At 39.1% G+C, this 25,730-nt stretch overlaps 1 protein-coding gene across 1 annotated transcript in view; it reads left to right on the top strand.

Annotated features, from left to right (window-relative positions):
• The window catches only part of Muc16 (mucin 16, cell surface associated), a 197,643-nt gene that overhangs the window by 36,732 nt on the left and 135,181 nt on the right, over positions 1-25,730 (top strand). Inside the window, 9 exon segments of the mRNA XM_036192391.1 lie at positions 5,997-6,121; positions 6,205-6,272; positions 7,272-7,444; positions 8,771-8,806; positions 9,039-9,101; positions 11,704-11,828; positions 11,953-12,020; positions 14,825-14,997; positions 15,646-15,704. Coding sequence (XP_036048284.1) covers positions 5,997-6,121; positions 6,205-6,272; positions 7,272-7,444; positions 8,771-8,806; positions 9,039-9,101; positions 11,704-11,828; positions 11,953-12,020; positions 14,825-14,997; positions 15,646-15,704 — 890 coding nt within the window.

The following is a 25,730-nucleotide window of genomic DNA, read 5'->3' as shown; positions in this document are numbered from 1 at the left end:
CAAGTCAACAGTGTTAAAAATCATAGAAAAGTTACTTCAAAATTTGGGCTAACAAAAAGCGTTTTTCACAGTATGAATACTATGTAGTATCAGGTTATTTTGTGTGTGTGTGTGATGATTGATGAGTCAGGGAATCTCTCCAGGCTTTATTGTTGATTTACAAAAATGAGTAAAAATATAGATGTGAGATTACTTTGAAAGTCAAATGAGATAATACAGAAAAAAAAACTGGAGATTTTCAGAGTTTTGTGTAGATCTGATCTATACTTTCTTTTTTTATTATTTTTAATTTTACATATCAGCCACGGATTCCCCTGTCCTCCCTCCTCCTTCCCTCTCCCCAAACTCCCCCCAACTCACCCCTTATTACCATCTCCTCCAGGGCAAGGATTCCCTTGGGGATTCAGCTCAGCCTGGTAGATTAAGTTTGGGCAGGTCCAGTCCCCTCCTTCCTTCATCCCCACTGAGCAAAGTGTCCCTGCATAGGCCCCAAGCTCCAAACAGCCAGCTCATGCACCTGGTCCCACTGCCTGGGGGCCTGCCAAACAGTTCAAACTTACTGTCTCACTTATCCAGAGGGCCTAATCCAGTTGGGTGCTCCTCAGGTATTGGTTCATAGTTCATGTGTTTCCACTAGTTTGGCTATTTGTCCCTATGCTTTTTTCAGTCATGGTTTCATTATCTCTCACTCATACAATCCCTCCTCTCTCTTGCCAATTGAACTCCTGGAGCTCCGAGGCTCTCTGCATCTGCTTCCATCAGTCATCAGATGAGAGTTCTGTCATGACAATTAGGGTGTTTGGCCATCTGATCACCAGAGTAGGTCAGTTTGGGCTTTCTCTGGACCATTGCCAGTAGTCTATTGTGGAGGTATCTTTGTGGATTTCTGGGGACCTCTCTAGCACTTTGCTTCTTCCTATTCCCATGGGGTCATCATTTATCATGATCTCTCTTTCCTTGTTCTCTTTCTCTGTTCTTGATCCAGCTGGGATCTCCCGCTCCCCTCCTAAGCTCTCTTTCCCCTGACCCTTGCCCTTCATTACCCCCTCATGTCCAGTTTGTTCATGTAGATCTCATCCATTTCTCTGTCATTGGACGATCCCTGTGTCTTTGTTAGGGTCCTCTTTACTAGCTAGCCCAACTTTTAGATAGAATATCAGAAATGGAATCAATGATCCAGAAAAGTAGTCTTGGAAAGTTCCTCCTTTTTTCCTCCTGTTCCTCTTCCTTATCCTCCCCCTTCCTTCCCCTCCCTATCTTCTTTATCCTCCAGGGAAATAGTAATGCAAAGCTCTTTTCTTGGCTTTCTTTTCCCCTTATTTTTCTTTTTAGGGTGTAGCTCAGAGGTGGGTCACTTGCCTAGTATGCACAAGGCTCTAGGTTCAATCTTTAATATGCACACACTCCAAATAAATCTTCTTCTCCAGTTTCGGTCAAATCCAATGTTAGCAATTACATTTGAGGCCCCATTTTTCACCATTAAAGCATCTTATTCCTTTCATCAAAATTTCCCATTTCTCAAGCCATATATCTCCCCCCACTGTCTCTGCATGTATTTGTGAGTGAGTGTGTGTGTGTATGTGTGTGTGTGTGTGTGTGTGTGTGTGTGTGTGTGTGTGTGTGTGTTCCACAGTACATGTGTAGAAGTCAGAAGACAACATCAGGTCCTAATCCTGCCTTTGTTTGAGACATGATGTCTTTTTCATTCATCAACATATACTTCAGGATAGCTGACCCATGAACTACTTGAGATTTTCCTCTCTCTGCTCCCCATCTCACCATAGGATACCAAGTTTAGAGACACTCAGGCTACATGCTGAGCTTTTATGTGGGATCTAGGCATATGATTTTAGGTCATCATACTTTAATGATCTAGTTTCATTTCTATAATTGTTGAATACCTTAACCAAAAGCAGTTTTAGAGAAGAAAGGGTCTGTGTTACAATTGCAGATCATATTCTATCCCTGAGAGAAATCAAGGTAGAAACTGAATTCAGGCCTCCTCCTTCTATTCTTCCTGTTTCTCTTTCCTTCTCTCATTCCCCCTCCTTCTTCTTCCCCACCCTTTCCCCTTCTTATCTCCTTTATCCTCCTCCTCCATAAAAACATTTACAGAAAGTTTTTTTTTTTTTTTCTTGGCCTCCTCCTCCTTTTCCACCTGGAATGAACCTCAGAGGCAGGTAACTTGCATAATTTGCACGAGGATCTAGGTTTGTCTTTATATCAAGGAATTTCCCTGTTTGGGATATTCCTGTGGATATCCTATCTCTAACCAGAAAGCATACTTTATAGCCAATGAAATGAGGTAGAAAATGTGGAGGATGCTTCTTGCTGGCTGGCAGGTAGGCTTCCTCTTAACTAGGTTTCTTACACAGCCCAGGACTACCACTTGCCTAGGGATGGGGCTAACCACGGTGGGATGCATCTTCCTGAATCAATTAATCAAGACAATCCCCAGGAGATATATTCACAGATCAATCTGACCTAGGTAATTCCCCAGTTGTTATTCACTTCCTAGATAATTCTAGACCGTGTCAAGTTGACAGTGAATGCCATCCAGGACTTACAGTAACACTTTTACTACTGAGCCATCTTCACAAATCTCTATTTTTATCACTACATATCTCTCCCACAACATGCCATAATTTTATCAATTCTGTGTTATAAGTAATATACATACACTAAGGTAGTATCAAAAAATTTTGTTAAGAAAAAAGAAACTAAGCGAGCAAAGATAGACTTAAATTATCTTCCCCAACAGAGAAAAAATAAATATGCTTAGAGCACACACTCATTCATAAATATATGATTTTATCTTTGCAATGTATGAAATATTATTGCTGTGATATAGTATCACCCCATCAAAACACAGACATCAGTTATTATTGTTTATATTTTTAATTTTGAAATTATTTTTCATTTTATTTTTATTTATTAAATTTTTGGACAGTTTCAGACATATATATGATGTCTTCTGTTCACTCTAGCCCTGTACTCTCTCTTACCTCCCTCCCACTCTTTTTCTGCCTTCCTCCTCCTTACAGGTCCCTTTCCCACATTCACGTCTTTTTTTATTTTATTTTGTGATCCACTAATTTTACAAGGACCATATGTGCAGTCCCACATTCAGGACTCTGCATTGAAGATGGGTGGGTTTACCATCTAGTACACAACTAAAAGCAATGACTATTCCTCTCCCAGACTTTATCAGTTGCCAAAAGCTCATCAAGGAAATAAAGGGCTCCATGAACCTTTCCTTGATTCATGTTTGATTTTGATAGGCCCAGTGCAGTCAGCCGCATCGCTGTAAGATTATATTTGCAATAAATAATTATATCATGCCCTAATTTTTTATTTTCTTTTTTCTTTACTAAGAATTTTTTTCATTTTATATACCAACCACAGATCCCCCTCTCATCCTCCAGATTTCCCCCCCAAATCCACCCTTCATTCCCCTCCTCCAAAAAGGTAAGGCCTCCCATGGGGAGTCAGCAAAGCCTGGTACATTCAGTTGAGGCAGGTCCAAGCCCCTCCACCCTGCATCAAGGCTGTGCAAGGTGTCCTGTCTTAAGTAATGAACTCAAAAAAGCCAGCTCATGCACCAGGGATAGATCCTCATCTCACCGCTAGGGGTCCCTTAAACACACCAAGCTACACAATTGTCTCACTTGTGCAGAGGGCCTAGTCCTATCCCATGTCCCTATCCCAGTAATCAGAATGGTGAATACCCTAACTGTCATCATATATCCTTCATCCAGTATCTGATGGAAGCAGAAGCAAAGATCCACAGCCAAGCACCAGGCCAAGTTCTAGGAATCCAGTCAAAGAGAGGGAAGAAAGAGTCCATGAGCTAGAGTCATCAAGATCATGATGGGGAAATCTACAGAGACAACCAAACCAAGCTAGTGGGAACTCATAAACTTTAGACCAACAACTGTGGTGACCTGAATATTTAAATAAAAGTTATATTTATTTGTTTACTTACTTGTGTTTGTGTGTACATGCATGTCCTCATGTACATGCTGAAGTTAAAGGAATACTGTGGGAGTCAGTTCTCTCCTTCTTCCTGTGGGTCAAAAGTATTGAATTCAGATGGCCAGGCTTGGTGGCAAGTACTTTCAGCCAATGAACCATCTTGCCATCTATATTATTATATATTGTTTTAGTAAAATTAATGGTGATGATAGTTATCATGACTATTATCACAGGACAAGGCACATAATAAGGGCTAAGTAAGATGTAGTCATTACTCTTTATAATAAAGTCTCAGAATGTTTCATAATGACTTCAACTTCCAGGTCTACCCTCTTTTCATCTCTTAGTGATTACATAACAGTCCCTTATCATTACTCTTTCTTTCCTATCTGCAGGTTATAACCGTCGGTACTGGATCCCTACTACAAGCAGTGAGTACTCAAAACTGTGATGTCCCAATATCTCCAGGAGCCCCTTCCCTAGAATCAACTCCATAAGAGAGAAATTTACAATATCATTCCCATAAGTTCTCCAGAGCAGCTCTATCAACTCTTCCTTTCCACACCGCCTACTCCAAGCTCTACAGCTAAGAACAATGACTCTAGAGTTTGTGATACTGCCACACTGCTTTGTATGGTATCTGCTCCTCACTCAACCTGTTCTGCACAATCTATGCTTGGGCCACCTGAGACACTAGTTTGTTCTTTTAGCACCAAACCTCGGTCCGACCACAGCACTTTACACTAGGTACTTATGAAGGCCAACTGTCTCTGATCTCTCAATCTCCAAATCTCATCTCAAGGGTCCGAAAGACTTTTCTAGACTACCTTCTATTACCAACCCTTTCTTTACATTCACACCTGGCCCATGCTTTTTACTCTCATCATGATGACTAATTCTTTACTTGTTTCCTCTATGGATTTACTTCTACTTAATTTATTCACTCCTCGTGTATCACCTACTTCATATTCACTTTTTATTTATAGATTGAATGATTGAATTCATGAATAAGCAATCTGTTTATGTTCATGCATGAATTCTATTTGAATATTAGAAAACTATTGTGGATCATAGTCATGATTGTGATTATTGTCCTATCTCTTTATTTTTCCCAGACATGGGCATAGGGTCTAGAAAGACTCCAGGCATGTGCCACAGATATAAATTCTGTCAAACTGAAGCCCTTGGGCAGGCTTGGAGCACATAGTCCAACCTTATGCTATAGGGGATACAAAAATATAGTACAGTGACTCTATCACTTTAGCTTCAGAAATAAGTATCTTTGTCTGGGGAAATGGATCGGGTGTAAAAGCACTTACTGTGAAAAGTCAGGTGTGACCCCAGCACTATGGGAAGCAGAAATGGGAAGATCCCTGGGGCTTGCTGGTTGTAAGCCTACCTCCAAAATCAGTGAGACCCTGTCTCAAAAAAATCAGACAGAGACAGAACAAAACAATGCAAGGCTTTTCTGGCCTCCATGCATGCCTAGGTATGTGCACCTGCACACACACACACACACACACCCCTTGTACATACATCACACACAATACAACACACTTGCACACCTCTAAGTAAGTAAATAAATGAATAAATAACACACACCCACATGCATTATCTGGCCAAAATACATAAGGAGCCCAAGTATATGTGAGTATGTTAATTGATAAAAGTAAATACAGTGTATCTATGCAGTCAGATATTATTAGCCCTAAAAAGAAGGAAATTCTCACATTTAACATAGGTAATATTGAGAATATCCTCACAAAAAGAGAAATGCTATATGATTTTTCTCATGAGAGGTATAGAATAGTTAAACTCATATAAACCAAAAGTACCAATAGTGGTTGCTGAAGGTTAGAGAAGGACAAATGGGGACTGTTTAATTATTTAGAGTTTTAGTTTTGTAAGATGAGAGATTCTGAAGACTGGTTACACAGCAGCTAAGTTCAGCCATTCCTTTGACTATAGCCATCCAGGTTATGGTGCATATTAAACTTCCCATTTCCTCTTTTCTGCTACAGGTACAACCCCATCTCTGGGACACTTCACCCTCAACTTCACTATAACCAACCTGCGCCATAGAGAGGGCATGGGATCCCAAGGATCTGAAATATTCAACAGCACAGAGAGAATTTTGAATCGATTGGTCAGAACTCTCTCACACTCACCCTGTCCAATCTCAGTCTTGTACCTCTTGGCCCCTTAGATCATCTTCTCTTTTGTCCACAGCTCAAGCCCATGTTCGAGAATACCAGTATCGGGCACCTTTATTCTGGTTGTAGACTGATCTCACTGAGGTAAGAGCTTTAGAGTTGTTATGCAAGGCCTGTAGAAAATCACCATGAGATAACTCACTCCTAACTCCTTGCTCCTAGTGTTCTGGGAGAAGGTGACCTCCAACTTCTCTCCAGTCCTTTCCCTTTCAGACTGGAAAGTGTAGACTCCATTTCTTTTCACAAGACAATGATATTTTATTTTATTAAGCACTTCCTGTTATGTTTTGTTATAATTTCATTTATGTTGCTGTAGTAAAATACTCTGACAAAAAAAAAAGAAATACACATAAGGAAATGTTTATTGGGGTTACAGTTCTAGACTACAATCCAGCGAGTGGAGAAGTTACAGTGGAAAGGGCTTGAGACAACTGGTCACATCAAACCCACAGTCAAGAGTAGAGAAAAAGTAAGGCACCCATCTGTCTGCTGGCTGCTTGCTAGCCTTCTTCACTCCTATAGGCTCAAGATTGATGCTACCAATGGTGATCTGGGTCTTCGTACATCAATTAACAAACAGGCTTGGTGACAATCTGACCTGGTAGCATTAATTCTTCATTAAGACTTTTCCTAGGCAATTTGAGCTTGTGGCAGGTTGACTTTTAAAATTAACCATCACAGGTCTGAAACTGTTGATTAATTTTACACACAAAAATAAATCATAGAGATAGAGATGTGGAGAAACATCTGGCATCATTCAATGGTTGAATAGTAGTTACACCAGTTGAAATTGCTTGTTTTTTTACCTTATTTGCAAACGTCTTTTCCCACCCCCATTGTCACATTTCTTAGTACAGCATGTTAAGTCATGTTATAGATGTCACGATAAAGGATAGCACAGATACTGGCATGTTTCGATGCTGTCTTTTTCACAAGGTCCTTGGCTCTGTTATTGTTTTCTTCTGCCACGAAGGTCATTCATTGTTCATGAGTAGCCCCACTTCTCTTCTCCCTCAGTGAAACTTTTGTGAGCCCCAACCTGGACTTTCCATCTCCCCGTCTCTGTCTCATTTCCTTGCCCAGGCCTGAGAAAGACGGAACAGCCACTGGAGTGGATGCTGTCTGCACTCACCATTCTGATCCCATGGACCGTACGCTGGACAGAGAGAAGCTGTACTGGGAATTCAGTCATAATACCCACGGTGTCACCAACCTAGGATCCTTTGCTCTAGAAAAGGACAGCCTGTACATCAATGGTGATTATCCTCTTAGGAACCATAAGCTGAGGATGAGAACGTTACCCTAAGATAAGTGGGCTCTCTGCTTGGTCACAAGACCCTTCTTAGGTGTCATCTTCCACCTGAGTAACTACCTGCTGCTGACACAGAAGCTTTGAGTCTTCAAGTCATTCACTTTTCTCTGTATTACTGCATTACAAAGGAATTCTTTAAATATGTATCTAACCTACAAAAGCTTTCCTCTATTCACACCCACAACCACCTCTGGTTGAAGCCAATGGTGGTTTAGTAGTTGTTCAAGTCTAGGGGTGTTCATTGTTTAGTTTTACTTTGGGGCAAGTCTTGCTATGTGACTGAGGCTGTCCTAGAACTATAACCCAGTCTACCTTCAAACTGATGATTCCCCTTTCAGCCTCGCCTGAGTGCTGGGGTTAGAGGTATATACCCAATATCTGCCTATATCATATCTATGTGGACCTAAAAGGTCTCTGTCATGCTTGCTATGCATCGGGCCATAGTCTCTGAGCCCTACTCCCATCAGAAGTGTTCATGTGAAACTTCATACTGAGCTGAAGTGATGGCTCATGCCTGTAGTCCTTGAGTGTGCCTGGTATGTTCAGGGGTCATGCTTTGATCTCTAGCACTATGAGGAAGAAGAGGAGAAGGGAAGGAATAAGGGAGTAAAATGAAGGAGAAGCAGCAGAAGCAGAAACAAGAAGCATTTACCAGGTGAGGCAGCCCCTGTTTGCAGTCAAAGTACTCAAAAGGCGAGATGGAAGTTTTCTGCAAGTTGTGCTCAGCCTGGGTTACATTGAGAGTTTAAGACCTGCTTAATTCTAATTCAAATAAAATAAAGATTCCATTCCATCACAAACAAAACAAAAAGTTGAATCTTTCATCTTCCTCTCTATGGACTTTGAAAAGTAACAGTTTACAAATATATACTACAGTAGAATTGGGTTGTGTTTAAATTTTAAGTCCATGAGAATATAGTTCTTTTGATGACACTTTTTTTTTTTTTGGTGTTTTGGTTTCTTTGAGACAAGGTTTGTCATTTCTCTGTGTAGTCCTGACTATCTTGGAACTCACTCTATAGATCAAGCTGGCCTGGAACTCACAGAGATCCTCCTGACTATTTCTCTGCCTCTGCCTCTGCCTCTGCCTCTGCCTCTGGAATGCTGCAATTAAAGGTGTGCGCCACCACAGCCCAGCCAATGACCCCTGGATTCTAAGTGTTCCACTGTATAGACTTGAAGTCTCAGCTAGAGATGGTACTGATGGGTCTCAGCTATACCATAAACATTTCTGTCCTTGCATCCCAAGTCTTTTCTTTTCTCATTGCAGATTTTACCCATCGAACCTCTGCTACCTCTCCCAACAGTGAGTACTCCAAAGTCTGATGATTGGGTTCACCACACCCTGTGGGAGCAGTAGCTGATCCGCAGCCTACTGAATCCAAGGTCATGGAGAAGAAAAAAGTAGATTAAAAGCTGGACTATCACAACCACAGCTATATATATTTATGGCTTGATTTGGAGAGCAAAGATACTCTCTTGGACATTCATGCACTACTTCAAATACCATGTTTTTACTCTAATCCATGTCTTCTCAGCGCCTGTGACCTCTTCTCTGTTTTTCACAGGGACCTCCACAGAACACCCTAATCTCTCTACAGGTAGGTGACTTCTCTCTACAACTCATTCTAGGAAGCCAACTTTCTCAGTTCATGGGAAATGTTCATGGGTACTTCCTGTTCTGTGTGTTTCTCAAGAGCAGAAGATATGCCACCCTCAAATTTTCATTCATATCAATCTTGGACAACTTGTTTATCTTCTCAGTGCCTCAGTTTCTTCAACTACCAAATGATACATTTATTTAAAATTTCACACTAAGACCTTTTAAGGTCACTTCCTTAATGCCACCACTTGTAGCTTAGTAGTACAATGCTTGAGTAACAGGCTCAAGCTCAGGGTTTGGATTTATTTTAATTTTATTTTTTGTAAATATGTACATATCTATGTGAGTTTATGCTATATGCAGGCGGCCACAGAGGCCAGAAGAGAGTATCAGACCCCCTGTGGCTGGAATTGTAAGAATTTGTGAGTAACCAGATCTGGATGGGTACTGTGAATGAAATCTGCGTCCTCTGACAGAGCAGGAAGTGATCTTAATTCCTGAGCCATTTTTTGCAACCCTACATCCTGGGTTTAATCAGGAAATATTTACTTAGCATCTCTTTTGTACTATATATAGGGGATAAAATGTTGAATATGTCACATATAGTTCATCACAAGTTCAGTGCATTTGGTAACAAAGTAAAATAGGCAATTATAATTAATAATAAAAAACACTAAGAGAGGCACTAGTGATGTTCCTCAGTTAACAGACTACTCCCGCACCACACATAAAGCCCTATGTTCAATCCATAGGACCCCATAAAATTAGGTGTGGAGTCACACACCTGTAGAATTCAAGAGGTAGAGACAAGAAGATCAGAAGATCAAGGATCTGTGGCTACATAGAGAGCTGAGAGCAGCCTGGGGTACATGAGAATATGTCTACAAAAGATAGACTTTTATGAAGTTTCATCCTTCCCATGTGACATGCTATATGCTGTGTGGTTTTATATTTTTTAATTTTTTGTTTTGAATTAATAATAATAGATTCCAGAGCTGTTGGAAATTAGTATGAACTTCCTTTATATCATTCACCTATTTTTCTTTCATACCTAGACCTGTAGACATACCCACAGGCCAATCTGATTGAGGCAATTCTCAAAGGAGATTTTTTTCTCTCAGTTGCTTCTAGGGCAGTAGTTCTCAACTAGTGGGTTACTACCCCATTGGCAAATCTCTAGCTCTAAAAATATTTACATCTTTACAATTCATAACAGTAGCAAAATTACAGTTAGGAAGTAGCAATGAAAATCATTTTATGGTTGGGAGGGTCACCACAACATGGGGAACTCTGCAAAGGATCACAGCATTAGGAAGGTTGAGAACCACTGTTCTGGGGTTGCCAAGTTGACAAGTAGCTTGGTGGGTGACAGTTACATAAGCACCTGTCCATATATGTGTTTCTATAGCAGTTATCACATGAACAGATTCCTGAAGCCACTACAACAGTCAAGGTCTAGAACTGCTCAATCCCCACAAATTCTTCCTCCTACCAATCCAACCACCAACAATCACTTATGTTTTCCTTCTCTGTAGTAATATTATTTTAAGGGCATTACATAGATGGGAAAATACAAGGTATGACTTTTGGGCTCAGCTTTTTTTCTACTCATTCCAATGCCCTTGAGGGATCTCTCTCTCTCTTTTTTTTCTTTCCTTCTTCCTTTTCTCTTTTCAGTGCTAGGGATCAAACTCGGGGCCATGCTAGGCAAGTATTTTACCACTTATGTGTACACATAGTCCCCCTTCTTTTTTATTTTGATACTGATTTTGCTATGCAGCCCAGACTGGCTTCTAACTTGTCTGTCTTTCCTCTTGATTGCAATCTCCTTTGTTATTTACAGTCATGTAGCTTTCATAATTTTGCCTCTCCTTATTTGCAGTGGATGGAAGTGAGGGACTGTCAGGGATACATCCACATATAAATGGTTAGTGATAAGATCAGGATGTTTCGAAACTAAGTCTAGCTCAGCATTGTCCTATAACCATGGTAACAAAGCCTCTACAGGGTGATGTATTCATCAAAGGACAAGTCTTGAGAAAGTGGGGTTGAATTGGTGAGAGAAGGCTTCTCTAAGGGATGCAGTTAGGTTCATGTTCAAAACATTTGTTAAATACTGAATAGGCTTGAATTAACATTTTTTTCTGTTCCTTTCCTCCAAACCATGAAACTTCTTTTTTTTAACCTTTGATGGGAGCTTTTAAGGGTTGCACCTCAATTCCTAGCCTGTTGGCCTGGTTCACAGACCTACACTAGTACTTTCTCTGTGTCTATGGCACGCTTCTGCCATAGTTCAGTAGCTCTGTTCACACATTTTAACATTGTGCTTTCACCATCCAAAGCCTTCCTTTACATCAGCATTTGGCGCTCTTGAGAACTCTGCACCTGAATCTCTACCTATTTGGAAGTGAAAAAGACCATAGTTGCTAATACATAAACAATGTGTGCATTGTTTCTTCTGAGGCTTTTGGTCTTCCTGTTCTAAGTACCATGATCTGATTTCTTGTTTCAAACTTCCTGTCTTGGTCCTCAGAAGTTGTCTTAGAGGTAAGATCAACTGTGACATAGACATGACCTTCTTTTTTCCCATCTGATTGCAGTGGCCATGCCTGTCATTGCCCAGTTCACCCTCAACTTCACCATCACTAACCTGGAGTTCAAGGAATATATGCTGTATCATGGCTCCAGGAAATTCAACACTCTTGAGCGAGTCCTCCAGCACCTGGTGAGAGGCCTGCCCATTGCATCCAAGCTTTACCTTTCTCTGGTCTTGCTCCTGTTACCTGAGTCACAGCTCCTCCTGGCTTTGTTCAGTGTTTCGTTCTAATTTTCCCTCTCCTTTCTCATAGCTCAAACCCCTGTTCAAGAACAGCAGTATGGGATCCCTCTATTCAGGCTGTGCACTGGTGGCACTCAGGTGAGTCTATCCCAACACAAACTCAGCCAAACAGGTGGGTGGAACTGAGCAGTGGGCTCCCCAACTGTTCGACTGTTTGTATTTATAATCACTACCATCTGACTATGAAGCATCAACAATACCAGCAGCTAAGTGTTATTAAGCACCAAAACCCTGAACTATTTTACAATTAATAGTTCATAGTGTTTATATTTAATAATTAATCAGTTCAAGCAAAAGCTTCATGAAGTAGGAACAGAAAGGGAAACCGAGGTGCAGATAAATAAATGCTTTATGTCAGGTCTCACAGAATAATTGCAACATTTCAGGTACCAGACCCAAACACACATATATAGTGTACACATGTATATACTTCTGTAAATGCCACGTACATTATTATAAACTACATATTACATACTAATTAATCATGGTAATTAATTATATAAGTAAACTATAAAATACTTACATAAAATATTTATGTAGGGGATAAAGATATAGTTCACTGGTAGAGTGTTTTTTGCATAGTATCCACTAGGTCCTAGAAATAAAAAAATAGTTATATGTAAGGCTAGGCTATGACTCCGTGTTAGAGTGCTTGCCTACATTGTGGTGAGCCCTAGGTTTCTTCTCCATCAGCACATAATAGGCATAATAACATAGCATATAATATAATTATATTTTTATGTTATAATAACACTTAAATATCTAATATTTATATATTAATTATATATATTTATACATTCATATTTCATAACTTAAATTTTATGTAATTGTACTGTCTTACATATATCACCTTGATAATCACTGTGGGAACTGAGCAATATCAACCTATTAGGATTCCTCTGAGGATGAATGATGTATTTGTTATAGAATTAATATGCCTTCCTAATGAAAAATCACTCTGCAAAGTTAGAGATTAATGAAGAAAAATGCTCTTTAATAATAGTACATGGTTAGTTCCATCTAATGCACAAAAGTGAACCAGCCTCAAACAGAAATTTTACCAATTTATATAGACCTTAGGCTTGTATATTCCACATATGATGCCATCCTTAAATCTCATTTAGGTCCTGGCCTCAGTTTACACTTTGAGCAATTTAAACAAGACCAGGAGACTGCAAACCTGGCTATTTAGGCAGATGGGAGATTTACACAATGAAGACATTATGAGAATTAATTTTTAAGTACACCGGTGTTGTTCTTCTCAAATACTTGTTACCCAGGGTAATCTTCCCCATCTTGTAGAATTATATTTTTCCTTATAAGAGCACAAGGGAAATAGGGGCTGACCAGGACTTAATGGTAGTTAGGAGCCTGAGCTGCCCCCTTGAGATGCTATTAGAGGTATATTCTTGGACAGTGGGAGGGCCTAATGGCTAATTATGAGTCAGGGTTGTCCCCTTTGTCATGGGAATGAACCTATTTGGAGATCAGTCTCAGTAAGCAAGCATTAGCAGAAGCATTTTCTCTGCAACCCTCAATTTTAATTATGGTACAAAATTTTCTTTCCAACAGTTCCTAGAAACTTTCATTAGCACACTATATATTATCCAGTGATATAGAGGAGGCTTTCATTTAGTTAAATTCTACATTATGCAACAATATTTTCTAAGCAAGTTTATTAGTAAATCGTTTATAACATCAATTTTATTACTTTAAGTTTCTCCTGCATCACAGTTATGAATACAAAGGGCTGGGCCCCTGCCTGAGAAATGTTGAGTAAATGATTATTATTACACTTGAATAAAAGTTGAATTTGCAGCCATGGGGCATAAGAGCACTTCATTCCCTGGCTGGTTAGCTGGATCAGTACTTTGCAGCTAATGCTGATTGGGAAAGTCTATCATCCTGATACCCAAGAGTTCAGTAAGAACTTTATTCAACTTCACAGGAGACAGTCTCAGAGATAGCAAGTATAAGCCCAGCCTAGAAAAATTACTGCTATCCAAGAGTTCAGTAAGAACTTTATTAAACTGCACAGGAAACAGTCTCAGAGATAGCAAGTTCAAACCCAGCCTAGAAAAATTATTGAAATATTGTCTCAAAAAAACTAATTTAAAAAAAAAATTTTAAAGGGAAGGCTGGAGATGCTGCTCAGCAACAGAATGCCTATATAGAATTCACTAGTGAGGGGTTGGAATATACATGAAACATAGAGTAAATGCTTGAAATCTGCAAGTGTGAGGTTGAGTTCCTTCTCTAACAGCACGTATGCATGCACACATGCCCATGCATGCACATGTACACACACACACACACACACACACACACACACACACACACAATGGTAAGGCATTGAGGCTTTCTTATGTCAAAATGAATCAGCAATTGTTTCAAACAGACCCTCAAAATAGGCGTTTCTCCTCAACAATTTAAGAGCTGTGATTATTCCTAGAAATCTCCAGACCTAGTGTTCCATAGGACCTGAGGTAACTAACATTAGCCTTCTGAATGAGAGCTCTCTGAATTACAATGTTAAGACCATCTCTTCTGAGACCACTTCTGCCCATTAAAGCTTGGCTCTCAGAACCTCATGTCCATCAGAATCGGTGACAAGACTCAGCTACCCTGGCATCATGTGGATTTCTAACCCCTACCAATACTACCCTCTCTCTGTCTGTCACATGTTTAAAGAGGCTTTTTCCACAACATACAAAGGTGGCTGTCCTTGTGATCCTAACTATTGGTTATGGTGTTTGTTTCCTCCAAGGCAATGTCTTTGTTAGAATTTCTTAACTTTTTTAGTTAGGGCCTGGCAGAAGGAGAAAGAAAAGAACAAACAGTGGGAGGCAGAGCTACCACAATTATGTTCTATACTTACCCAGGTCTAAGAAGGATGGAACAGCCACCAGAGTGGATGCCATCTGCACATATCACCCTGACCCCAAAGGCCACAGATTGGACAGGGAGCAGCTATACTGGGAGCTGAGTAGGTTGACTCATGGTGTCACCAGATTGGATCCCTACACCTTGGACTGGGACAGCCTGTATGTCAATGGTAAGCATCTGGATGTGGCTGAAGTTTCTTCTTAGATTGGCAGCATCTACTCTCTGGCTTTGGTCACACACATTCTTGCCTGGCTCTTAAGAGGCTAGCCATGTGCTCAATAGGTGCTGACTCAAATTGGAATCTCATCTGTTCCTCAGTTTGAACTGACCTCACTCTTATCCAATAGAGTATTTCTGATAGGCCTTACTTCATGAACACCAATCCATTATTTATCTTTAAGTCTCTCTAGTATTTCTATCAGTTACTTTTGTCATTATAGATACCCGAGAGAAGGAACTTAAGTAGAGATGTGTTTATTTGTGCTCGTAGCTTTATGAGGGACAATCTATCATGGAGGGAAGGTGGTTGAAACATACCCTCCCCTAGCAGTGCCAGCTCATGACTGGGCTTGTTGCAGATCAGAAAGCGCAGATTCTAAACCAAACCCAGGTTAGTATGTCTTTAAAAGCCCACCATTGATGGTTTATAACTAGGTCCCATGTCCCTGAGATTTCACAGCCTCCCAAAACTGTGCCATCAGATGAGGAACAATTGTTTGGACACTGGGGCCTGTGAATGCCATTTTGCGTTCAAACCACAGCAGTACATTTCTCTCTCTCAACCCTGACAGTCTTTTATCCTCTGTTGTTACTGCAGGTTTCACCCATCAGAGCTCTGCAGTTATCACCAGCCCTGAGCATTCAACAGATGTTCCAGTGACTCCCCATCTTACACCAAGTAAAGCAGGAGCTGACCCCTCCTAATGCCTCTCATGTTCTTTAACTGGAGCAAGGGATCTGAGAGGGCAGTTATTTACCTCCTTCTCTCTCTGCACTTCCAAGACAGTCCCAAGACAATTTTTCAGTCTGTGCAAAAGTTACATTAATCTTTTCTGGTATTTCTGCTATGAGAGTGCCTTGCTTTTTCACTAATGATAGTTTCTTTTTAGCTACTGGGACTATCACAGTAAACCAGGGGACCTCTGAGGCTCACTCCTTCCCCAGAACCACAGGTAAGTACCAGTCTGTGACATCTATGTTAGAAGGAGCATGAAAAGTGTCAATGCCTTGTAGTTAGAGTTTTCCTGCCTGGTCCACAGTCAGGACAAATCTCTCACCCACCAGTCCCACAGTCGCTCAGACCCAACCAAGTAAGCACAAAGAGGCTTATATTACTTATAAACTGTATGGCCATGTAGGCTTCTTGTTATCTACTTCTCTTATCTTAAATTAACCCATTTCTATTAATCTATACTTTGCCACGTGGCTTGTGGCTTACTGGTGTCTTTACATGTTGCTTCTCATGGCAACGGCTGGCAGTGTCTCCTCCCAGCCTTCCTGTTTTCAGCCTTCTCCTCTTCCTTGTCCTGCCTACCCTATCCTTCCTGCCTGGCTACTAGCCAATCAGCACTTTATTTATACAGAGTGATATCCACAGCAATGCCTCTAATATAATGTACTGAAAGATAGGCTGTCATAGTAAATATAGCAGTTTCATCAACCAACAACCTTCATCAAGCACCTAATCTGTGCCAGACAGTGGGAGACATAGCAGGAAACACACAAAAAAGGTATCTGCCCTTAGAATTTATATATTTTTATGGGACTTCTAAAGGTGTTGATGTTGGTGTTCATAGTGCTAATAGAAATGGTGTTATTCACAGTGTTGATAGTAGTAATCATGTTAATGATATTAATGATTTTGGTGGTAGCAATGGTGGTAGTGGTAAGAGTGTTAATAATTGTGACAGTGTTGATGTACTGATTATTATTAAGCTAGTGTTGATAACGATGATGATATCTTTGATGATGCTGGTAATAGCTGCAATGGTGATATTGGTGATACTGATGATAGTGAAGATAGTGTTAGTTTATAGTGATATGATGGTGTTGGTGGTGGTAGTGTTAATGATGATGGTGATGATCCTATTAATGCTGCTGCTGCTGATGGTAATGAAGATGATGGTGTTGGTAGTGGTGATGTTAATAATGGTGGTGGTAGTGATGCTAACTGATGATATTAAAGACAGAGTTAATTGTGTTGGTAGTAATGGTGTTAATGATGATATTGATGATGAAGATAGTAATGTTTGGTTATAGTAGGATGGCCATGTTTGATGGTAGTAGAGGTGATGAAATGATGGTGATTGTAAGGCATTTAACCACCAAACCCACAGTTCCCCAGAGTTTTGAGTGTGAGCAGCAGAAAATATTAGATAGAAGGATTTAGATTGTGGAGATAAACAGATAGAAAATAAAGGCTAGACTGGAGAGGACCTGGAACCTATTCCAATGAGCCCTGATTGTCTATGCCCCAGGGTATTTATAGAGATGCCAAAGGGTGGAGCAAAAGACCTCCCCCCAGCATAGTCAAGTGCAGACCATTTCAGACACCTGCACTCAGGCCCATGGACCTAATCATCCTCTCTATGCGGACCTGCTGGGTAAAGCCATGGAGGAACCTGAAGACGGGCTCCCACAGGTCCCCCTTTCTTAATATATAAAAAATAACTCATTATTAATAGCTTAGAGCAATCTCCATAGCTGTTACACCTCCCAGGATGGGAGTAGAGGATGATATAGATGGCATTTCTCTTTTGGATTAGGTCCAAGGTGACTACAGCAGTCTTAGCTACATCAAGCCCTTTCTAAATCAAAAACTTAATGCAATTGCAAACTTAAAGAATCCCTTAGCTGCATCATTATCATTAACAGGTTAACATCAATATTGCTATACATAGTCACAATTCTCCCAATCTTACAACTCAAAACTCTTTACAGAACCATCTGAATTAACATGAATGGTGTTATATATAGCTAACAATTTTCTCAGTCTTACAACTTTAACTCAATAGAATCATTTGAATTTCTTGCTAACAGAACATAGGAAAAACTTCTGATCTTTTTACATCAAATTTTAATATTTTCTTAACTTCACAAAACCAAGGTGCATTAATATCAATAGGTTAAACATAATTTCTGCAAACATACATTCAACTTTAATTCACTCATAACTCCTTTTCTTTATAATTGTTTAAACAAACTCAAACCTAGTTAGAAGAAAATCCAAACTTATACAATTCCTACAAGTCCATATTGAAAAGCAATATTCTCAATCTAACCATTAATACTTTGAAAATTTTTAGCAAAACTTCCAAAAGCAGTTTCATAATAAAACTCATTACACTTTAAAGTAATCTTAGTATACTAATTGTATTTCTTACTAACAAAATATAACATTAATCCACTCAATTTTTTAATTAAATAGAGTAAGTAATATTAACTCTCCCTTTTCTTTATAATTTTTTAAGCAAAATCTCAAACATATATTCAACTTTAATTCACTCATAACTCCTTTTCTTTTAATTGTTTAAACAAACTCAAACCTAGTTAGCAAACTCAAACTTTTCTATTTAAACAGTTCCATTTGTAACACAAAACCAGTTCCATAAGTAATTCCATTTTTACATAAACAGTCCCATAAAACAGTTCATGAATCAACAGTTAATAAAACATATATGCATACATAAAACTGTATCTTGACTGTAGGTAGAAATAAACTTCTTTATTTAAGCAGTTTAATTTTTAACACAACTAATTCCAGAAAACAGTTACTAGGTCATTACCATAAGTAAATTCAAAATAGTCCCATAGCAATGAAATCACTATTGTTTATTTTATTTTTTAAGTCCCAAAATTCAAATAATAAATTCTGGTATGAGTCTTCCAAATATGAAGAAATCCATAACAAAAATCTTTTTGTAGTTTTATCTCATTTTTTAAGTTCAAAAAAAGTAAATTTTGGTATTAGGCTTTCACATTCAAATAGGAAGAGACTTTTACAACCAAAACTTTTTGCAGTTAACAATTTTAGTTCCAACAAGTATCTCTGCAACTTTCATTCTCAAATTAGAGACCTTTTCAGTTACAGTAATATTTTAAACTGCACTGTTTTTGATGTTAGCCTAGGTTTTTCTGTGTTGCGTTGATTTTCCATGGATCTCAGCTACAGATGCCTTGTGCTGGTTCTGATATCCACCATTTTTAGCTTCTTAGTGGCTTCTGGAGCTTTTGAAAACCACTCAGACTGCATGCTTTGCTGTCTACTATGACACTATCTACCATGTCTCAGGTTCTTTCACCATATACATTAAGAATAGACTCACACTTAACATTTACATTTCTTTACATATCTTGCAAAGCATTTAGACTCCCATTCAACATTTACATTTTTTACAACCTCACATATAACATATATTTATATACTTCTTATTTACTTATATCCTTAAGGAAATTCTATAAGGAAATGCTATAAGACTTCCTTAGTAAATATATCTCTTATTTACTTCTTATATTCATTCTATCTTCTTATTTAAACTTACATTTACAACTAGCATATTTACTTCTTACAAGTTTATTACTACATGTCTTAAGACTACCTTAGATGCTTCTTGCAAGCTTATATTCTTAAAGAAACTCTATAGATCTATTTTTCAAACTTATATAGGGCTACCATTAGCATATATCTAACTTAGCAAACACCTAAAGATTTCTTAACACTTAGAGATTTAACACTTTCTAGCAAGACAGAATAATTTTCTATTTCTTACTCTCAATTATTATCACTATCTCTATTAGAAAGATTATCTTAACTAGACAGGAAGTACGCGAATCATTTCTAAAGTTTAGAGCTTATAGACAGCTTCGATATTCTGAAAGTTCTTGATAGATTGAAATGAGTGTAATTCTTTAATAGCTGTCTCTCAACTTTGGGACTTACTGACTTCTGTTGCTATGCATTTCAGAAGTTTTATAACAACTCTATTAAGAGCTATGTCTGTTTACAGCAAACCCAACAAGAAAGAAAAGAAAAACCTTGTAAGGAATATTCTGTTTCTGAATTGCTTAGCTGGCAACTCAACAGTCAATTTCCCAATAGGAGAAGATAGTTGTCTAAATTGGAGTGAGGTTCCAGACCTGCAGCTTTCAGCAGGTCTGAAAACATTGCTGAAACATTTTAAACTCCTCAGCATTCTGGAAGCCTCTTTATTCTTCTACTATCCCCAGACTACAGGATGAAACCTTAATCCCAAGAAAATTGATTCAGCTACTTTTCATACTCAAATTGACACAAATTTCCCCCTTCTTGATTTTTTAAAGCTGTATTTGTCATGAGTTCTTTAACAATGATAATGTTTCTGATAGATTTTTTTTTTTTTTTTTGGTTTTTTGAGACAAAGTTTCTCTGTGTAGCTTTGCACCTTTCCTGGAACTCACTTTGTAGAACAGGCTGGCCTCGAACTCACAGAGATCCACCTGGCTCTGCCTCCTGAGTGCTGGGATTAAAGGCATGCGCCACCACTGCCCAGCAAAGAATTGGGTGGGGTTGTGTGTGTGTGTGTGTGTGTGTGTGTGTGTGTGTGTGTGTGTGTGTGTGTCTTGTACAGGCAGGTCCTGTCACCTCCTTCCAGAGTGAGCAAAGTGTCCCTGTGTAAGCCCAAGGTTTCAAACAGCCAGCTCATGCACTAAGGACAGACCCTGGTTCCACAGACTGGGTTCCTCCCAAGCAGATCAAGCTATTCAATTGTCTCACTTAACCAGAGGGCCTGATCCAGCTGGGGGCTCCACAGCCTTTGGTTCATAATTGATGTGCTTCCATTTGTTTGACTATTTGTCCCTATGCTTTTTGCAATCTTGGATTCAACAATTCACGCTCTTGCAGACCCTCCTCTTTCTCGATAGTTGGACACCTGGAGTTTCACCTGGGGCCTGGCTGAGGATCTATGCATCCACTTCCTTCAGTTATTGGACGAGAGTTCCAGCATGACAGTTAGGGTGTTTAGCCATCTGATCACCAGACTAGGTCAGATCAGGCTTTCTCTCGATCATTGCCAGCAGTCTATAGGAGATATATCATTGTGGATTTTTGGGGACCTCTTGAACACTCTGCCTATTCCTGTTCTCATGTGGTCTTCATTTATCATGGTCTGTTATTCCTTGTTCTCCCTTTCTGTTCTTGATCCAGCTGGGATCTCCTGATCCCCTAAGCATTCTTTCCCTCAAATATTGCCCTTCATCACTCCCACTGTCGTCCAGGTTGTTCATGCAGATCTCATCCATTTCTCTGTCATTGGGTGATCCTTGGGTCTTTCCAAGGTTCCCATTTTCTAGTCTCCCTGGAGTTGTGTAGCAGTCTAGTCATCTTTGTTTTACATCTAGTATCCTCCTATGAGTGAGTACATACTGTGTTTGTCCTTCTAAGTCTGGGTTACCTCACTCAGGATGATTTTTTCTAGATCCATCCATTTGCCTGCAAACCTCAAGATGTCATTGTTTTTCTCTGCTGAGTAGTACTCCATTGTGTATATGTACCATATTTTCTTTATCCATTCTTCAGTTGAAGGGCATCTAGGTTGTTTCCAGGTTCAGGCTATTACAAACAAAGCTGATACGAACATAGTTGAGCAAATGCTCTTGTGGTATGATTGAGCATTCCTTTGGTATATGCCCAAGGGTGCTATAGCTGGGTCTTAGGGGAGATGGATTCCCAATTTTCTAAGGAAGTGCCATATTGATTTCCAAAATGGCTGTACAAGCTTGCATTCCCACTAGTAGTGGAGGAGAGTTCCCCTTGCTCCACATCCTCTCCAGCATAAGCTATCTTCTGTGCTTTTGATCTTCGCCATTCTGACAGGTGTAAGGTGGTATCTCAGAGTCATTTTGATTTGCATTTCCTGGATAATTAGGGATGTTGAGCACTTCCTTAAATGTCTTTCAGCTATTTGAACTTCCTCTGTGAAGAATTCTCTGTTTAGTTCTATAGCTCATTCCTTAATTGGACTGTTGGGCATTTTGATGTCTTGATTTCTTTATATATTCTGGATATTAGCCCTCTGTCAGATGTGGGGTTGGTGAAGACCTTTTCCCATTCTGTAGGCTGTCTCTTTGTCTTGTTGACCATGTCCTTTGCTCTACAAAAGCTTCTCAGTTTCAACAGGTCCCATTGATTGATTGTTTCTCTCAGTGTCTGTGCTACTGGTGTTATATTTAGAAAGTGATCTCCAGTGCCAATGCGCTCAAGACTACTTCCTACTTTCTCTACTATCAGGTTCAGAGTAGCTGGATTTATGTTGAGGTCTTTGATCCACTTGGATTTAAGTTTTGTGCACGGTGACAGATCTGGATCTATTTGCAGCCTTCTACACATTGACATCCAGTTATGCCAGCACCATTTGTTGAAGATGCTTTCTTTTTTTCCATTGTACATTTTTGGCATCTTTGTTAAAAATTGTATGTTCATAGGTGTGCATGTTAATGTCAGGGTCTTCAATTCGATTCCATTGGTCCACATGTTGGTTTTTATGCCAGTACCAAGCTATTTTTATTACAGTAGCTCTATAGTAGAGCTTGAGGTCGGGTATTGTGATACCTCCAGAGGTTGTTTTATTGTACAGGATTCTTTTGTCTATCCTGGGTTTTTTGTTTTTCCACATGAAGTTGAGTATTATTCTTTCCAGATCTGTGAAGAATTGTGTTGGTAATTTGATTGGAAGTGCTTTGGATCTGTAGATAAAAGATTGCCATTTTTACTATATTAATCCTGCTTATCCATGAGCATGGGAGATCTTTCCATTTTCTGACATCTTCTTCAATTTCTTTTTTCATTGACAAAGTTCTTGTCATATAGGTCCTTCACGTGCTTAGTTAGCGTAACCCCAAGGTATTTTATATCATTTGTGGCTATTGTAAAGGGTGATGTATCTCTTATTTCCTTCTCAGCCTGTTTGTCTACTGTATATAGGAGGGCTACTGATTTTTTTGAGTTGATCTTGTATCCTGCAATGTTGCTGAAGGTTTTTATTAGCTGTATCAGTTCCTTGGTTGAATTTTTGGGGGTCACTCATGTACACTAACATGTCATCTGCAAATAGGGAGAGCTTGACTCCTTCCTTTGCAATTTGTATCCCCTTAATCTCTTTATGTTGTCTTATAGCTCTGGCTAGAACTTCAAGTACTCTATTGAATAAGTAGGGGGAGAGGGGACAGCCTTGCCTTGTTCCTGATTTTAGTGGTATTGCTTTGAGTTTCTCTCCATTTAATTTGATGTTGGCTGTTGGCTTGCTCTAGATTGCCTTTATTATGTTTAGGTATATTCCCTGTATTCCTGATCGCTCCAATACCTTTATCATGAAGCGGGGTTGAATTTTGTCAAATGCCTTTTCTACATCTAGTGAGATGATCATGCGGTTTTTTTTCTTTGAGTTTGTTTATATGGTGTATTACATTGATGGACTTTCGTATGTCGAACCACCCTTGCATCCCTGGGATGAAGCCTACTTCATTATGGTGGATAATTGTTTTGATGTGTCCTTGGAGTCTCTTTGCCAGAATTTTATTGAGTATTTTTGCATCAATGTTCATGAGGGAGATCGGTCTGTAGTTCTCTTTCTTTGTTGCATCTTTGGTTTAGGAATCAGGGTAATTGTAGCCAGATAGAAGGAGTTTGGTAATATACCTTATGCTTCTATTGTGTGGAACAATTTAAAGAGTATTGGTATTAAGTCTTCTTTGAAGATCTGGTAGAATTCTGCAGTGAAACCATCAGGTCCAGGGATTTTTTTTGTTGGGAGACTTTTAATGACTAATTCTATTTCCTTAGGGGTCATTGGACTATTTAAATGGTTTATCTGGTCTTGATTTAACTTAGGTATGTGGTATCTATCCAGAAAACTATCCCTTTCTTTTAGATTTTCCAGTTTTGTGGAGTAGAGGTTTTTGAAGTATGACCTGATGATTCTCTGGATTTCCTCATTGTCTGTTGTTAATGTCCCCCTTTGCATTTCTGATTTCGTTAATTTGGATGCTCTCTCTCTGTCTTTTGGTTCGTTTGGATAAGGGCTTATCTATCTTGTTGATCTTCTCAAAGAACCAACTCTTTGTTTCATTAATCCTTTGTATTGTTCTCTTTATTTCTATTTCATTTATTTCAGCTCTCAATTTGATAATTTCCTGGCGTCTGTTCCTCCTGGGAGACTTTGCTTCTTCCTGTTCAAGGGCTTTCAGGTGTGCTGTCAAGCGTGAGATTTCTCCAGCTTCTTTATGTGGGCATTCAGTACTATGAATTTCCCTCTTAGCACTGCTTTCATAGTATCCAAAAAGTTTGGGTATGTGGTGTATTCATTTTCATTGATCTCTAGGAAGTCTTTAATTTCTTTCTTTATTTCTTCCTTAATCCATTGGTGATTCAGTTGAGCATTATTCAGTTTCCATGAGATTGTCGGATTTATGTAGTTTTTTTGTTGTTGAAATCTAACTTTAAACCATGGTGGTCTGATAGAACACAGGAGGTTATTCGAATTGTTTTGTATTTGTTTAGATTTGCTTTGTGGCCAAGTATGTGGTCGATTTTAGAGAAGGTTCCATGGGGTGCTGAGAAGAAGGTATATTCTTTTTTGTTTGTGTGGAATGTTCTGTAGATATTGATTAAGTCCATTTGAGCCATAACATCAGTTAAGTCCATTATGTCTCTGTTAAGTTTCAATTTGGCCGATCTGTCCAGAGGTGAAAGTGGGGTGTTGAAGTCTCCCACTATTAATGTGTGGGGTTTTATATGTGATTTAAACTTTAGTAATGTCTCTTTTACATATGTGGGTTCCCTTGTGTTTCAGAATTGAGACTTCATCTTGGTGGATCTTTCCTGCAATGAGTCTGTAATGTCCTTCATCATCTCTTTTGATTGATTTTAGTTTGAAGTCTATTTTGCTGGATATTAGGATGGCTACACTAGCTTGCTTCTTAAGACCATTTGATTGCAAAGTCTTTTCCCAGCCTTTTATTCTTAGGAGGTGTCTGTCTTTGAATTTGAGGTGTGTTTCTTGTATGCAGTAGAAAGATGGGTCCTGTTTTCATATCCATTCTGTTAGTCTGTGTCTTTTTATAGGTGAACTAAGTCCATTGATATTAAGGGGTATTAGTGACCAGTGATTGTTCATTCCTGTTGTTATTTTTATTATTTGGTGGTATTGTGTGTGTACTTCTCTTCTTTGGGGTTTACTGCTGTGGTGTTATCTATTGCCTGTGTTTTCATGGGTGTATCTGCCTTTCTTAGGTTGGAATTTTCCTTCTAGTGCTTTTTGTAGGGCTGTGTTTGTGGATAAGTATTGTTTGAATCTGGTTTTGTCTTGGAAGGTCTTGTTCACTCCATCTATGATGATTGAAAGTTTTGCTGGGTATATTAGTCTAGGCTGGCATCCATGGTCTCTTAGTGTCTGCATTATATCTGTCCAGGTCCTTCTGGCTTTCAAAGTCTCCATCAAGAAATTGGATGTTATTCTGATGGGTTTGCCTTTATAAGTCACTTGGCCTTTTTCCTTTGCTGCCCTTAATATTCTTTCTTTATTTTGTACGTTTAGTTGTTTAATTATTATGTGGCAAGGGGACTTTTTTTTGGAGGTCTAGTCTGTTTGGTGTTCTATAGGCTTCTTGTATCTTCATAGGCATTTCCTTCTTTAGGTTGGGAAAGTTTTCTTCTATGATCTTGTTAAATATATTTTCTGTACCTTTTAGTTGGTATTCTTCTCCTTCCTCTATCCCTATTATTTGTAGGTTTGGTCTTTTCATGGTGTCCCAAATTTCTTGGACATTTTGAGTCATGACTTTGTTGGTTTTAGTGTTTTCTTTGACTGATGAATCTATTTCTTCCACCGTATCTTCAACACCAGAGATCCTCTCTTCCATCTCTTG

The sequence above is a fragment of the Onychomys torridus genome, chromosome 7, assembly GCF_903995425.1.
Source record: "Onychomys torridus chromosome 7, mOncTor1.1, whole genome shotgun sequence".
Taxonomy (NCBI): domain Eukaryota; kingdom Metazoa; phylum Chordata; class Mammalia; order Rodentia; family Cricetidae; genus Onychomys; species Onychomys torridus.
Note: the sequence above shows the minus strand (reverse complement) of the source record. Positions and strands in the feature narration are given on the sequence as shown.